This window comes from Bos javanicus, chromosome 3 (assembly GCF_032452875.1).
Source record: "Bos javanicus breed banteng chromosome 3, ARS-OSU_banteng_1.0, whole genome shotgun sequence".
NCBI lineage: Eukaryota > Metazoa > Chordata > Mammalia > Artiodactyla > Bovidae > Bos > Bos javanicus.
The window spans coordinates 51,409,528-51,425,887 of NC_083870.1; the positions used below are offsets into that span (position 1 = coordinate 51,409,528).

The window sequence follows — 16,360 nt, forward strand, 5'->3', positions numbered from 1 at the left end:
GGAATATTACTCAGCCATAAAAAGGAATGGAGTGCTGTTACACGCTGCAACATGAAGTAAACCCAGAATACATTAAGTGAGAGACATCAGACACAAAAGCCACATATTATACGATTCCATCCATATGAAATGTTCAGAATAGGTAAATCCAGAGAGACAGAAAGTAGACTAGTGATTGCCAGGGGATGGAGGAAGGGAAAACTGGGACTAAGGTAATGCATATGAAGATAATTTTGGGGATGATGAAGTGTTCTGGAATGAGACAGTGGTGACAGTTGCTGTATACTCACACCACACTGCTGTATACTCACACTCACAAAACAGTGAGTATACTAAAAACCAGTGAACTGTACATTTTAAAATAGTGTATTTTGTTACATGAATTATATCTCAATAAAATTCAATTAAATATAAAATCTGTAATTATAAGGAAACAAAATTATTTCAGTGATCTGCTATTATGGTCTCAAATACTGAAAAATATATTGGGAATATTGAGAAAGGCTTTCGAATACTTCTGAGAACCAATAAATTTCTAAGGCACTGTATCTTCATTTTTCATGGTGTGCTCACAAATTTCTCTAAGGAAATTAGTGATGGGCGCACTATAAAAAACAATCTGCTGAAGCAAAAAGCTGTAGTCACATCTTTCTGTTCATGCCTAGTACCCTAGGGAAGTGGCTCTCCTGAGTGTCTATCTGTATGATGGTTACCTAAAGTGGCTGCCCACATCCAGTGAAGGCTTTTGTTTAGTGATCATGGTCAAGTTGAGCTTATTTATATACCATTTCCCAGGACTTACATGCTACTCCCAGAACGACGGGAATACTCAAAGCTTTTAGGGGGAATAAACTATTGCGTGGTCTGTGTCTAGGAAGTGGGCCACAGTTCACTGGAAACAGACAGTTCAGATAAATAAAATGAAAGCAGACATTTTTGGAGATGATCTTGAAAGCTTTCCATTAGAGAACATCAAGGGCATAAAACTAGGAATAGCATATATTCATGTTAGACTACCACAAGTCACTTTCTACCCTCCATTCTTTCTAAGCAGTACAACGTAACTAAGTATTTACTTACTTCTTCCTTCATTAGATAACCAAATCATTCCCATGGAACACAATAACACCTTTCTCTAGCTATCTACTAAGAGACATTTGACTCCTGTGCTACAGTTAGCTATAGATCATCACATTACATAAGCAGTGGTCTTTCTACAAAGGTTCCACGTTAAACTCTGGTGAAAAAATGACATTTTAGATACAAGAAGTTATTGAAGAAACTGATTCCCACTTCTGGCACAAGTGCTGCACATAAAGGAACTCAAGCCAATCAATTTGTTTCTTCAAAGCCTCCTATACTGTTTCTTTTTGGCTGCCAGACTTGGTCTGGACTGTTCTCTAGATTTCTCAGCTTTCCTAACATTTGCATGTTACAGGTTCAAGTATAATGACAGAGGTCAAAGACGACTGGGAAGACTAAGACCAAAGGGAAGAGAGGGAGGAGGAAAAGGACTGAGCTGAGGGGGTGTGTCCTACAGCTATAAAATCTCAAAATACCAGTCAAAATCTTCTCAAAGAAACTACTCTGAAAACCATGACCATGATAAACAGTGATTCTTCAGTTTCTGTTTCCCTATACTGAGGACAGATGAGAATATGAGGAATAGAAAAACCAATATATGTTACACTATGAGAAGGCATCAGAAAACAAGCACACTTTAGTGTAATTTATTGTGCCGGCTCAGACAGTAAAGAGTCTGCCTGCAGTGTGGGAGACCCAGGTTTGATCCCTGGGTTGGGAAGATACCCTGGAGAAGGAAATGGCAACCCACTCCAGAATTCTTGCCTGGAAAATCCCATGGATGGAGGAGCCTGGCAGGCTACAGTCCATGGGGTCGCAAAGAGTCTGACGTGACTGAGTGACTTCACTTATTGTGCTTTCTAATCTGATGTATAAACAACACTGAAATATACAAATACATTAACAAGTTTTACACAATAGCACATTTAGGTACTAAAACATTTACAGGAGACTATATACTTACATACATTTTTATGAAAATCATGCATCAGGACTGTGGAAAGAGCCTAATATCTTTACTAGAGCATACTGATGTGAGAAAATCAGATTCAACTTCATATTATTCAACATATAATCTGTAATCATAAAGTACTAATAAAATTCAACAAAGTTATTACAGCTAAGAGCTTAAGCAACACCACCAACTACTAGGTTATTTTATTGCAATTCTAATCAGTTATTTAAAAAAAATATTAGTGTTCATCATCACTGTAAGTTCTTCTATGTGTAAGGAGTTCTTGTGAACTTATCTTTGTTAATTATAACATTTATTAAATAAAAATGTGAGTAGCAAAGGCACATTAATTCCTTCATTGTTAAATAAATGTATACTGCTCCAGTGTTCTTGCCTGGAGAATCCCAGGGACGGGGGAACCTGGTTGGCTGCTGTCTATGGGGTCGCACTGAGTTGGACATGACTGAAACGACATAGCAGCAGCAGCAGCTTAAGCTTTAAAAGGCTTTTCAGTGTGCTTTTGGTAACGGTTTAGGTTTGAATACATAGTATAAGTATCAATAAATGTTGCAGTCATACTGGCCATTCCATTTCTCACTATGGAATTAGTGAGAAATCTAAATGAACAGAGTACCAATTGATCAAGAATATCAATTTGATTTCATCAACTTCTTTGAGATTATATGGGTATAAAGTTCCCATCAGTGCACACTGATAAAGTACATATTGTGGTTCAAATTTTTAAAATGTTAATGTTTGTGAAAGTTCAAGGGAAGTTACCAGGAAAAGATGGTTTGCTACAGACACACCTTATTTATTCTTAAGAAAATAGATGTGAAAATTTAGGACCCAGCTTTCTTGTTTGGACTATCATGTTTTGCTTAAAATGTTGATTTTCCCTTCTAACAAGAGTTAGATTTGAGCCATTTATTTTACTATACATGTGTATAGGTATCCTTTTCTAAGTGCTTCTCATGAGGAATTTTGAAAACAGCTTTCATGCATTAAACTAATGCTAAAAAAATAAAAATTTGCAATATTCACAAAGAATAGTACCGTTGTTATAATAATACTAAACATATCATCTTACTGTATTCATCTTCAGTGTCTACAACTACCATTCGGGACCTTCTTCCTAGCTATTAAGACTTCTAAGAAGTCCACTTAATATGAATTTCAGAAATGTCTACAATGACTTTAAAAATTCCATTGGCAATTTGAGAGTAGATGCAAAGATTTTCTGAATCATAGGATAATTAAATGAATAAAAGGTAAATCCCATGTATGCCTATGCTCAATCTTAGTGGCAATAAAAGACTGAATGATGAGTTACTATTTTACAAATATGTGTTTACCTTCTTTCTTTTTATATGTACATGCCTCTTGGAATGTGTGAAGTCTCCATATTTTCCCTGGATTTAAGGTTGTTTATCTAATGCTAGCCCTCACATCTGCTTTTTCTTTCCCCAATGACAATAAATGTCTTCCCAAAAAAGTAACTGTGGGGCTTCCCTGGTGATTCAGTGGTATACAATCCGCCTGCCAATGCAGGAGACGTGGGTCCGATTCCTGATCCAGGAAGATCCCATGTGCCACAGAGCAACTAAGCCCGAGTGTCACAACTACTAAGCCTGCACTTGGCAACAAGAGAAGCCACCGCAATGAAAAGCCTACACACTGCAACTAGAGAGCAGCCCGTCTGCCACAACTAGAGAAAAGCCTGCTGCAACAAATACCAGCACAGCCAAAAGTAAATAAAACTGTATGTATAAAAAAAGTGGGAACCGGAAGTGGGAGGAAAGAAGAGTGCAAATATATATTAAAGTATAATTACACTTTACAGAAGCCAGTGGATGGGTTTTAATATGATGGCTGTGTATTTTCATTTTACTCCCATCTCATATGGTAATATTTACTGTAAAATGATGACAAAAGGACAGGCTAAGAAGGAAAAGGGCTATCAACTGAGCCATAGATTCCCTAGGGGGCAGAAATACGAAAAGCTAAAGGGAATTTGCTAAGAAATGAGGAAGTAAGAAATAAAACAGTATGGGGACAGAAGTCTTAAGAGAACAAATGACGAAAAACTAAGGAGATTCAGTTAGGGAAGATAAAGAATGTTCAAGAGGGCCTATAGCAAAAGTTATGAGAAAATTATCAGAAAACGAGATTTGAAAGGCGAAAACAAGATTTGAAAGGCAAAAACAAAGAAGTACCAGCTAACTTTGTGTCTACAAGTGACTAAAGATTTTAAAAGAAGCCAAAAGGGCCCTAACTGGAAAGGTTTTTAGTTGTCAAGGGCTCAAAAGTACCAAAGACTAGAGAAAGATGGGTATATCTAACTAACTGTAGGGCTTAGGGAATAATGAAAGAGAATTCCAGGTGAATAACAAAAGCAAAGTGTCCACTGCTACAACCTTAGGCTAGACTGCATACTGTGAAATATGCAATACACCTTAAGATGTGCAGTTTTGTTTCTTCAATTAAATTACTATTTTCATGGGTCAGCGACCCTTGAAATCCCTACACTAAATCCAAAGTGAGAGAAGGCAAATAGTATTAATACATAAAAGAACTAGCAAAGCTTTTAGTGTTCTGGGCAACATGGGTGCTTCTATTAAAATAAAATTACTTTTATATGAAATAATCATACGCAGTTTCGATGGTAGCTTTAAATTTCATTTTCCATACTATTTTTTGTTCCTTGTTATACATTTTGGAGAAGATCTGGCAAGAGTTTGATACAAAAAGAAGTAGGATCTAATGTGCATCCTCAGTAAGCAGCTGCTCATTAAGATAATACTTCCAGTCACTGGCTTAGAAAGCAAGATTCTGAGATTACTTCTAAGCCTTGGGCCTCTGACTTGTCAACCAAAAAAGTTACTTCCCCTTTAGTGTAATGAATTGCAGAAGTACAGTTAAACAGTTATCTATGAGGGTTTATTAGCAGGCATAGGATATGGTGGGTGAGCAGAGAGATACTGACTTTTTTTTTTGCCAATGAGCAAAATATTTACAAATTTCATAAAATGGAAAGAACTTTCTAAAAAATTAATAAGATCTGTTTCACAAATTACCAATTCAACTGGAACATTGAATAGTAAAAATGACAAAAGATTTGTTCTTATGGTTGATAAAAAATTTATGTCAGGGCATTCAAGTAAAGTTATTTTCTGTGTTCTGATTTAATGAATCATGTGAGTTGTATCTCTTTGGGTGACACAGATGCTGGCTCAGTGAAGCCTACTCTAATGCTTCCCAGCACAGCCTTCCTTGGGACAGTGAAGCCAGAATAATATGTCAGACTGAAGTAATATCAAAGAAAGAAATGTAGGGCTGGAGATGCTATGAGGTTGGCTCATAACACTTCTTGATCTGTGAGTGTCCAGTAAGCATTCAATGTCCTATGGGCTTCAATGAACTAACAAGCATCAAGTAATAACAGTAATGCAGTAATGAATGGTCTTCCAAAGAAGACTTTTGCAATTCAAGCTGAAAAACACTACACTTACGAGATGGTTTTAACTCTATTCAAAGACAGCCTTAGAAACCACTAGTGATTTCTTAAGAGGTGAACGAGTATTAAATGTTTTATACATGCTTGTGTAGTATCTACTTTAGTTCCTTTAAATCTGTTTGATTTTACATTGATTTTGAAAACAAAACTTTTCTGATGATATTAATAATAAGAACCGTGATGAAAAATAAAATAGCATTAGCTATATTGGTAAAAATATAGATGTAAAATAATGAAGCCATTTAACATTAATAAAATAAATGCACTGTTAAAAATGAAATTAATGGACTAGCCTGAGTATATCCCACATGGAGGTGTTTCTTTCAAGTGATTACAAATAATATTTGAAAAAAAAAAATGCCCTGAGAAGAAAAGATAGTTAAACATATAAAGAGAATGACAACAGTTTATCAAAATACAGCATATCACTTTACATGAAAGTTATTCTATCATAAGGAAAATTGGTGCAAAATAAAGGTATATTTTCCAAAGAAGTTTAGAAAACTAATGAATTAACTGTTTTTCCCTAGTCAAATTCTTCATATTTAGTATTTAGAATTAAAAATCTGGAAGAGTACTTACATTGACAGCAACACCAAAGCAATTAAGGTCCACTCTGCAGGTTTATGTATAATATTTCTATTTGTTAATCTGAAAGACAGGTAAAATTTACCAAAAGATTGTTACAGTTAAATACATAAACTTTCTATTTTTAGATAAACTCAGTTTTATGATATCATGTGTTAAAGGACACTTTTTTAATCCTCGTTATATTTGATGGAAAAGAGTCAACAGTATAATAATGTGGCTTGATATTCAGAAGGAAGTGTTCTAGCCTCACATTTATATATTTATAACAATACCACTGTTAGACAAGATGGGGATATAGGAACAATATGGGGAACTAAACTGAATGGTTTATTAAAACACATGAACACAGACACGCCTCCTAACCGTATCTTTTGTTTTTCCCTAATCAAATGTTTTATTAAAACTGACAAGGTAAGCAATTTCTGATTTTAATTCAGCTTTTGCTAGGTTGCCAGCAGGCAATTAAGCAATGTCATAATCCATAATTTTCAGAAGTCAGAGTTGACTTGATAAATTTTAAGACTAGGTATCTTTATTCAAGAAAAGTTTTAAAAAATCAGAAGTAAAATCTATCACTTAGCAGTTGATGACAATAAAGTACACTGTAGTCATCTTATTTCTCAGAAAACATTTAGAAGGATCACTCTAAATAAAAAAATGATATAAGCTGATAAAAAGCAGCCAAAAATATCTGATAAAGGATTGTTATCCAAAATATCAAAGAAATCTTAAAACTTAACAATGAGAAAACAAAATGCCCAATTAAAAAATGGGTCCAAGACCTCAAGAGACACTTCATTAACAAACCTGTACAGGGACTTCCCTGGTGGCGCAATGAAATGAGAATCTGCTGCCAACGCAGGGGACACAGGTTTGATCCCTGGTCTGAGAAGATTCCATATGCTGTGGGGCAACTAAGCCCATGTGCCCCAACTACTAAGCCTGCGCTCCAAACCCGAGAGCCACAACTACTGAGTCCTTGTGCTGCAACCAGTGAAGCCCGTGTGACTAGAGCCTGTGCTCCCTCCATGATAAGACCCAGCACAGCCAAAAACAGCTAACTAAATACAATTATATATATATATATATAAAGAAGATACATGGGGGTTGGGGGTGGGAAGCACAAGAGGAAGGGGAAATATGTTTACTTATGGCTGATTCCTGTTATACGGCAGAAACCAACACACATTGTAAAGCAATTACCCTCTAATTAAAAATAAATTAAAAAAAAAAGATGGCAAATAAGCATATGAAAAGATGCTCTACATCATATGTCATCAGGGAGGTGGAAATTAAAACAATGAGATACACTACACTTTTAGAATTGCCAAAATCCTGATAATCAACAAAATCAAATGCTGGTAAGCATGTCAAGTAAGAACTCTCATTTAATGCTGGTGGGAAAAAAATGGCACAGCAACTTTGGATGACAATCTGGTATTTCTTGAAAACTAAACATACTCCTACTATACAATCCAGCAATCACACTCCTTGGTATCTCTACCCAAAGGAATTGAAAACTTAATGTCTACACAAAAATCTGCACACAGATGTCCACAGCAGCTGTATTTATATAACTGTGAAAACTGGGAAGCAACCAAGATATCTTTCAGTATGTAAATGGATAAACAAACTGTGGTACATTCAGACCCTAGAATATTATTCAGCCCTAAAAAGAAATGAGCTATCAAGCCATGAAGACATGGAGATATTTCAAATGCATATTATTTAAGTGAAAAAAGTCAGTCTGAAAAGGCTACAGACTGTATGATTCCAAGTATATGACATCCTAGAAAAAGTAAAATAATGGAGATATTAATAAGAAGGGAGTGGTGCCAGGAACTATGGGGCAAGGGAGGATAGATGAATAGGTAGAATAGGTTGAATTCCAGACTTGGACTAGTGATCTACCTTCATTTCCACTTGAATGTCTAACAGGCATCTCAAAATTTTAGTATAACCAAAACTGAGCTCCTTATTTCCTCTCCAAACTGGGTTCTCTTGCAGGTATCTCCACCTAAGTAAATGGCTACTCAGTCCTTCAGAATCCATCCAGTTGCTCAGGACCAAATTTTTGACTCTCTTCATATCCCATGTAAAAATCAGTCATCAAATTCTTTTTTTTTTTTTTTTTAGTCATCAAATTCTGATGGTTCTATTTTCAAAATTAAATCTGATCACTTCTTATTACTTCCACTTATTACTTATTAATCTATGCCTAGATTACAGGCGGAGCCTGGTGGGCTGCTGTCTATGGGGTTGCACAGAGTCGGACACGACTGAAGCGACTTAGCAGCAGCAGCAGCAGATTACAGAAAGAGCATCCTAAATAGTCTTCCTGCCTCTGACCATTTACTATAATTCTCAAGTCAGCAGCCAGAGTGATACTGCCAAAATATGTCAGATCATGTCAACTTTCTATTCAGAATCCACAAACTGCTCTCCATATCACTTGGAGTAAAAGTCAAAGAACGACCATGGTTCCAAGGATTATATAACTATACTACAGCCAATCCCTGCCCTTTACTTCTCTAACCATCTCTCTCTGTATTGTTGCCTTGCTCATTTCTCCAGCATCCTTAATATTCTGTGAATATACCTGGCCTTCTTCTGCCTCAGGGCATTTTTACCTGTTGTTCCCCTGTCTGATATATTTTCACCAATAGCAATATGGCTTGTTCACTTAACAAGCTTGAGGTCTTTATACAAATAGGATCTTCTTAATGAGGTCTTCCCTGACCAGTCTATATAAAATCACAACTTCCTCCCTCCTTAGTACCATCCATCCCCTCTTTCCCTGCTTCTGAGGAGAAAAGGAGGTGATGGAACTGGGAAAAGGGTGTATTACCACATAATAACAACATACATATTGTCTTAAAATTTTTGCATATCCTCTCTATTAAAATAGTTCCATGAGAGAAGGAATTTTCTTTATTTTGTTCACTATATCACCTGTAGCAACTAAAACAGAATCTAGCACATAACCAAAAAAGGCCAAAGATAAGCAAAGAAGGATAAAATAAAACTGCAAAAGCAGTTAACAGAATTTCCTTTTCTGTAATACTCAAATCTCTCAAAGCTAAGACAAATTTTAGATTTCATGAATTTATTTACTGAGTCAACAAAAAAATCTACTGAATGCCTGTTCTAAACTGTTTCAGGCACTGAGGAACAAGGTCTTTGCTTTCACTTCAAAGTGCTTTAAGCAGCAGAACAGCAAAATTTTACCTGCTATCACATTTTTCCCTTTTGCAGAACCAAAATAATTTCAAGCACAAATGCTAAACAAACACTATTTTGAGTGATAATTCAAAAATTAAAACAGTAATATTTGAAAGGAAACATTTTAAAACCATAGTTTCAAAATATAATTGGAAATTCAATATAGATTTAGAAAAAAATACCTTCAGTCATCACTGATGAAATTTAAAAAGGACTTTTGTCTAAATATAATTTTAATTCAAATCATATTTAGAAAATATCTTGCTTCAACACTGACGAGTTAATCATTACCAAGTAACTTCTGATGGAACCACTATGAGAGGTAAATCAATGTAACATTCCAGCTAAATGCCTATGAAGCAGTTCAGTGGAAAGGACAGCTCTATTCACTGGGGAAAGATTCTTCAAAAAGGTGAAAAAGCTGCTTTATGTTTAGTTCTAACATGCTCTCAACTCTGGCTGCACATCAGAAGCACCTGGGGGGGCTTTTGAAAAATACCAATGTCTGGGCCCAACCCTAACCAAATGAAACTCAATCTCTAGGGGTGAAGCCAGGCATCTGTCGTCATTAAAAGCTCAAGTAATTCTGACGCACAACTGGCTTAAGAATCATTGTTCTACAAGTTCCAATTATTGATCGCTATTTCAAAGAGAAAGACACGGTTATTTATGTCAACTCTTTCCCACCACCAGTATTGATTGAAAAGATCTCCCAACACTAGTCACTGTCATTTATATGGTGTTTCCTCAGAGACTTCACCTAGAAGCCTTGGCCTACAGTCACATACCTGTTAAAACTGTCCTGCCAGAATCTGAAGACCCCAAAATGCATTATTTTACCAGAGGTGTCTCTGTATTATAAGTAACTGACATTTTACTGAAAAGAGCAAACTCAATTTAAGCAAAAGATTTTGACATGCAGGTACTGAAGAGTAAATATTTGGAAAAACCAACTTAACAACAAGGTTTTTTGTGTATTTTTTTTTTTAATTTTATTTTTAAACTTTACAAATTGTATTAGTTTTGCCAAATATCAAAATGAATCCGCCACAGGTATACATGTGTTTCCCATCCTGAACCCTCCTCCCTCCTCCCTCCCCATCCCATCCCTCTGGGTCGTCACAGTGCACCAGCCCCAAGCATCCAGTATCGTGTGTCGAACCTAGACTGGCAACTCATTTCATACATGATATTATACATGTTTCAATGCCATTCTCCCAAATCTTCCCACCCTCTCCCTCTGGAACAGTCCATAAGACTGTTCTATACATCAGTGTCTCTTCTGCTGTCTCATACACAGGGTTATTGTTAGCATCTTTCTAAATTCCATATATATGCGTTAGTATACTGTATTGGTGTTTTTCTTTCTGACTTACTTCACTCTGTATAATAGGCTCCGGTTTCATGCACCCCATCAGAACTGATTCAAATGCATTCTTTTTAATGGCTGAGTAATACTCCATTGTGTATATGTACCACGGCTTTCTTATCCATTCATCTGCTGATGGACATCTAGGTTGCTTTCATGTCCTGGCTATTATAAACAGTGCTGCGATGAACATTGGGGTACACGTGTCTCTTTCCCTTCTGGTTTCCTCAGTGTGTATGCCCAGCAGTGGGATTGCTGGGTCATAAGGCAGTTCTATTTCCAGTTATTTAAGTTTTTCCACACTGTTCTCCATAGTGGCTGTACTAGTTTGCATTCCCACCAACAGTGTAAGAGGGTTCCCTTTTCTCCACACCCTCTCCAGCATTTATTGCTTGTAGACTTTTGGATCACAGCCATTCTGACTGGCGTGAAATGGTACCTCATAGTGGTTTTGATTTGCATTTCTCTGATAATGAGTGATGTTGAGCATCTTTTCATGTGTTTGTTAGCCATCCGTATGTCTTCTTTGGAGAAATGTCTATTTAGTTCTTTGGCCCATTTTTTGATTGGGTCATTTATTTTTCTGGAGTTGAGCTGTAGGAGTTGCTTGTATATTTTTGAGGTTAGTTGTTTGTCAGTTGCTTCATTTGCTATTATTTTCTCCCATTCTGAAGGCTGCCTTTTCACCTTGCTAATAGTTTCCTTTGATGTGCAGAAGCTTTTAAGTTTAATTAGGTCCCAATTGTTTATTTTTGCTTTTATTTCCAATATTCTGGGAGATGGGTCATAGAGGATCCTGCTGTGATGTATGTCAGAGAGTGTTTTGCCTATGTTCTCCTCTAGGAGTTTTATAGTTTCTGGTCTTACGTTTAGATCTTTAATCCATTTTGAGTTTATTTTTGTGTATGGTGTTAGAAAGTGTTCTAGTTTCATTCTTTTACAAGTGGTTGACCAGATTTCCCAGCACCACCTGTTAAAGAGATTGTCTTTAATCCATTGTATATTCTTGCCTCCTTTGTAACAACAAGGTTTTTTTAACACCCCCTCCACCAAAACAGACTTCCCTGGTGGCTCAGATGGTAAAGAATCCACCTGCAATGTGGGAGACCTGGGTTTGATCCCTGGATTGGGAAGTTCCCCTTGAGGAAGGCATGGCAACCCACTCCAGTATTCTTGCCTGGAGAATCCTATGGACAGAAGAGCCTGGCAGGCTACAGTCCGTGGGGTCACAAAAAGTCGAAGACAACTGAGTGAACTAAGCACACACCTTCAAAATGGAGTTTTTTGGCTTATTTCCCTGAAACTTTTTAAAAATTACAATTGAAATGTAAACATATATAAAAATAGAACATAAAATCAACTCCCATACAGTCATCACAACTGAGAATTATCAAATCCCGGTCAATCATATTTCATCTATATAACCTCCTATTCAACATCCCCTAAACTTGATAATTATGAAGCAAATCCCACACATAATACAATAGTTTCATCTAGGCTTTATTTTAATTTAGTGTAAACAATGCAGAAAGTACCCTGAAAAGATTTACATAGTAAGAATGACAGAAAAAAGTGATAACAGTTTATAAATATAAAAGGAAAATGACATGTGAGTTTCCTCTTTTCTACAATCTGTTGGTTACCTCTTACTAGACTAAGGAACACTGTACCTCTTGTCTTGGCTAGCTTAGACGTCACAGAGGTTTAGTTTCACAGGTAACAACCATTTCAAGTAGAATTCTTACCTGGGGTCTAGAGAGGTAATAAATAAAATTACTTAAAAAAAAAAAAAAAAAACTTTAATACTGATAATTACCAAGAAAACCAAAAACCTTTAATACTGATAATTACCAAGAAAACCAAAACCTGTTGGTAAACTCTTTAAAATTTTTTTCCAGCTTTCCTGAGGTATAATTGACACATAATAATTATATATATTTAAGGTACTCAACTTGATGTTTTGATATATGAATATATTGTGAAATGACAACCAAAATCAAGCGAATTAACATTTCCATCACATATAGTTACCGTTTTCTTTTTTTGGTGGTAAGACCACTTAAGACCTCTGTTCTTGACTTAGATTTGGGGTCTAAACCCAACTACTAGTTGTGTAATTTGAAATTACTTAATCTGTCATCTCTCACCTATAAAATGAGGATAATACAACTATTTTTTGGAAATCAGATAACATGTGTAAAGTGCCAAGCACAGTCCAGCACATAGTAGTTACCAAAGTGAGTCCATGTACTGACATGAACTAAATGTTATTATCAGGGCTGCTTCAAAACACTGAAATAACAAATAGCCTGGACAGCGAGTAGTTTCCAATCTGAAATACCTAAATTCCTTGGGCATATGAAAGTAATAATGTGGCAATCTTGAGTTGTAGCCAAACATTTCTTTTCAATGGGTTTCAAGTAAGTTCTGAGATCCTCAGAATAGTTTTTTTTTTAAAAAGAAAACATGCAATTAGACAGAAAAATAGCGCTAGAAAATACAGTCAGAATAAACTGAATCACTTGTTCATTTATTCTAAGTGAGTGGGGTTAAAAATTAAGTACAAAGTTCCTATCTGTAGTTCAAGGTTAAAGGTTTTATTCTTATATCTTTTCTAATGAGTCTTAACCAGTTTGCTCAGAATGGTAATTAAATACTGTCTGCAAGAAACTGAATGCCAAGTCCTTTAAAAAAGCAATGAAATAGAGCAACACCTGGTCTTCATCTTCCCTCAGTTAAGCTATCTTAATATATTTACTTCCTTAATAAATCCTGAACAAATCCTAAACTTCGGTGCAACCACATTGTGCATTCAAACTTTATCATCACTATAGACAGTTGAAAACACTTTTTTTTTTCTTCTTTTGGATGTATGGCTTTGTGATAGGTATATGACACAGACTCTCTCTTTTAATGAAAAAGAAATACAGAGAAGTTCGGCTTTGGTCTTGGTATTTGGCCCAAATCCTCCTTTTACAAAGCAGTTAGTCAGTATTCCAAAGGTCTAGCCCAAACTGAGCACCATTTCTGGCATTTATAAACCTGTGTGTGATCACTGATCTTGTGATTGTATGGGTGTAACAATCTCAGTAATCAGAACAATCATATCATTCAGATTTGTTATTCCCTGAATATTCACTTTCAAATATAAACATTCTAGACTCCACAAGAATGTCTTAAGACAACTTATAATTGTCTTAAATCTATCAAGGCTTAAGATAATCATAAAGTGTTACAAATGATCCTTTTCAATAGTTGAAGATGAAGAATTTTTGAGACATACCTAAACTTTGAACCTTGCTGCTGCTGCTGCTAAGTCGCTTCAGTCGTGTCTGACTCTGTGCGACCCCATAGACGGCAGCCCACCAGGCTCCCCTGTCCCTGGGATTCTCCAGGCAAGAACAATGGAGTGGGGTGCCATTGCCTCCTCCAACTTTGAATTTTAGTTCTTATTACATAATTTATCGGAAAACATTTTTCTGAATGTTTGTATTAACCGTCAATCTATTTTGCTAAGTGAAAAATTTTACAAATTATTTATACACAAAATTATGTTTTCACAAGCAACATAATTACTACAGCATTCTACTCTTCTACTGACTGATAAAACAAGCATCTAAGAACATTTTTACTCCATTTCAACCAGTTTGGCCACCTGATGTGAAGAGATGACTCATTTGAAAAGACCCTGGTGCTGGGAAAGATTGAGGGCAGGAGAAGGGGATGATAGAGGATGAGAAGGTTGGATGGCATCATTGACTCAATGGACATGGGTTTGGGTGGACTCCGGGAGCTGGTGATGGACAGGGAGTGCTGCGGTTCATGGGGTCGCAAAGAGTCGGACACAATTGAGCGACTGAACTGAACTGAACCTGTCAATACTACTATTGTTAGCAATAAACTATAGTAATAGTTAATTTTTTAGATGAAATGATTCTTCTACTCTAGAAGTTCATCCTATCTTGGTGCTGTCTGGCTAAAGATAAAAACTAATTGAATTTTTGGTCATTGGCATTGGGTCAAAATGTACATCTCGTATACATCTCTACTTATAACGTACGTAGCGGCTTATCTCTATTGCTTTTTAGTAGAGAATCTCGTCTTAGCCTGGTGGAGTATTTTTACCTTGATAGTTATAGAAAAATCCCAACTCTTCCACTTCATAACTGGTATTCTCTAGTCTTCCTTTTCCTGTCTTTGTCACTCAAAGTCTATTCTACACTATTCAAAACTAAATCATCCACTGTTTTGCACTCTTCCCTGTGCTCACCTTGTCTTCTCACAGGAGTTCTTCCTCGAAGATGGGCTTTAGGCTTCTTCTATATTGTCCATAGTGCTGAACAATACAGAAGTGCCAGTCATTTAATATCTATTTACTAGTTCAGTAAAATCCAAGATATTACTAACTAGCTACCTTTGTGTCTCATATATCATTCTCCTTAATTTTAGATTATTCCATAAATAAACTATCCAAAGCTAAACATATCAAAGTTTAAGCAAATAAGAGGCTGCTTTTAACAAAAGATATAAGTGGGGGGTGGGGAGGGACAAACTGGGAGACTGGGAATTACATAAACATTAACGTAACAGTAAGGACCTACTGTATAGCACAGGGAGCTCTACTCAGTACTCCATAATGGCCCATATGGGAAAAGACTCTAAAAAAGAATGGATATGTGTATAACTGATTCACTTTGTTGTACACCTAAAACACAACACTGTAAATCAACTATACTCCAATAAAAATTTAAAAATAAAACAAACAAAACCCCCCAAAGATATAAATAATGTTGTCAGTGGAAGAGAAAACAGTGTATTAAGATTTAAGACAATGAAGGTAAATCATTTACTTTCTTCATGCCTTAGTCTACTATGGATTCTGCAAGGTAATTACATAAAGTCAAAATAACTGAGAAGGAAAATAGTAGTATGAATACTAACCTGAAAGTATGGACAAGATTTTTAAGCTGTGTGTAAATATCTCCTAATGTAATCTGAAGAGGTCCCAAAAGTCCAGGCAATCTGAAAATAAAAAATTTTATTTATTTTTTATTTTATTTATTTATAAAAAATAAATTTATCCTAATATATAATTATGCTGATACATTTAAAAAATATAATTATATAGATACATTTTGGGGGTTCTTGCCTAAGTTTGGATATTTCATAGGTAGGTAACCATGACTCTGAGGTGCAAACAGTTAAGCCAGGTTTAACTGGTGAGAAGTCATAAATAAATATTTCAAAGTAACTCCACACTCTATTTTGTAGTCTATGCTACAGAAAGAGGCACTGAAATGAAAAAATATTTTGGCTGGTATCTATATTCTTGTCTCTTTCTTACCTTTTCACTTTCAAATATTAAACAAATGGAAAGAACACAGGCCAGAGGAATTGCCCTCCAAATGGAGCATTATGGGAATGTGGATTTAATATTTATTAAATCCTTATGGTAAGGTAAAAACTGGTACATTTCTAGAGAGCAATTTGACAATATATACTAACATTTTAAATGCAGACACTGTTTGACCCAACAGTTTTAATCAATACTACACAAAATTTATCCTAAAGAAATAATCAAACATAAAAAAAGACGGTTATTGGAGAAGTATTTTAGTAGTGA

General features: G+C 35.7%; 1 protein-coding gene across 14 annotated transcripts in view; it reads right to left on the reverse strand.

The window, feature by feature from the left end:
- The window catches only part of RPAP2 (RNA polymerase II associated protein 2), a 127,468-nt gene that overhangs the window by 70,851 nt on the left and 40,257 nt on the right, over window positions 1-16,360 (reverse strand). For 12 of the 14 annotated variants that reach the window (XR_009735355.1, XM_061411212.1, XM_061411206.1 and 9 more), the window contains 2 exons: window positions 15,679-15,759; window positions 6,138-6,206 (listed from right to left, as the gene is read on the reverse strand). Coding sequence is in view for 12 of the 14 variants with exons in the window: in XM_061411212.1 (XP_061267196.1) it covers window positions 6,138-6,206; window positions 15,679-15,759 (150 nt within the window). In the remaining 2 variants the exon portion in view is untranslated. Of the gene's footprint in view, window positions 1-6,137; window positions 6,207-12,407; window positions 12,490-15,678; window positions 15,760-16,360 lie in introns of those variants that run through there. The other 2 variants (XM_061411213.1, XM_061411215.1) reach the window with 2 other exon arrangements.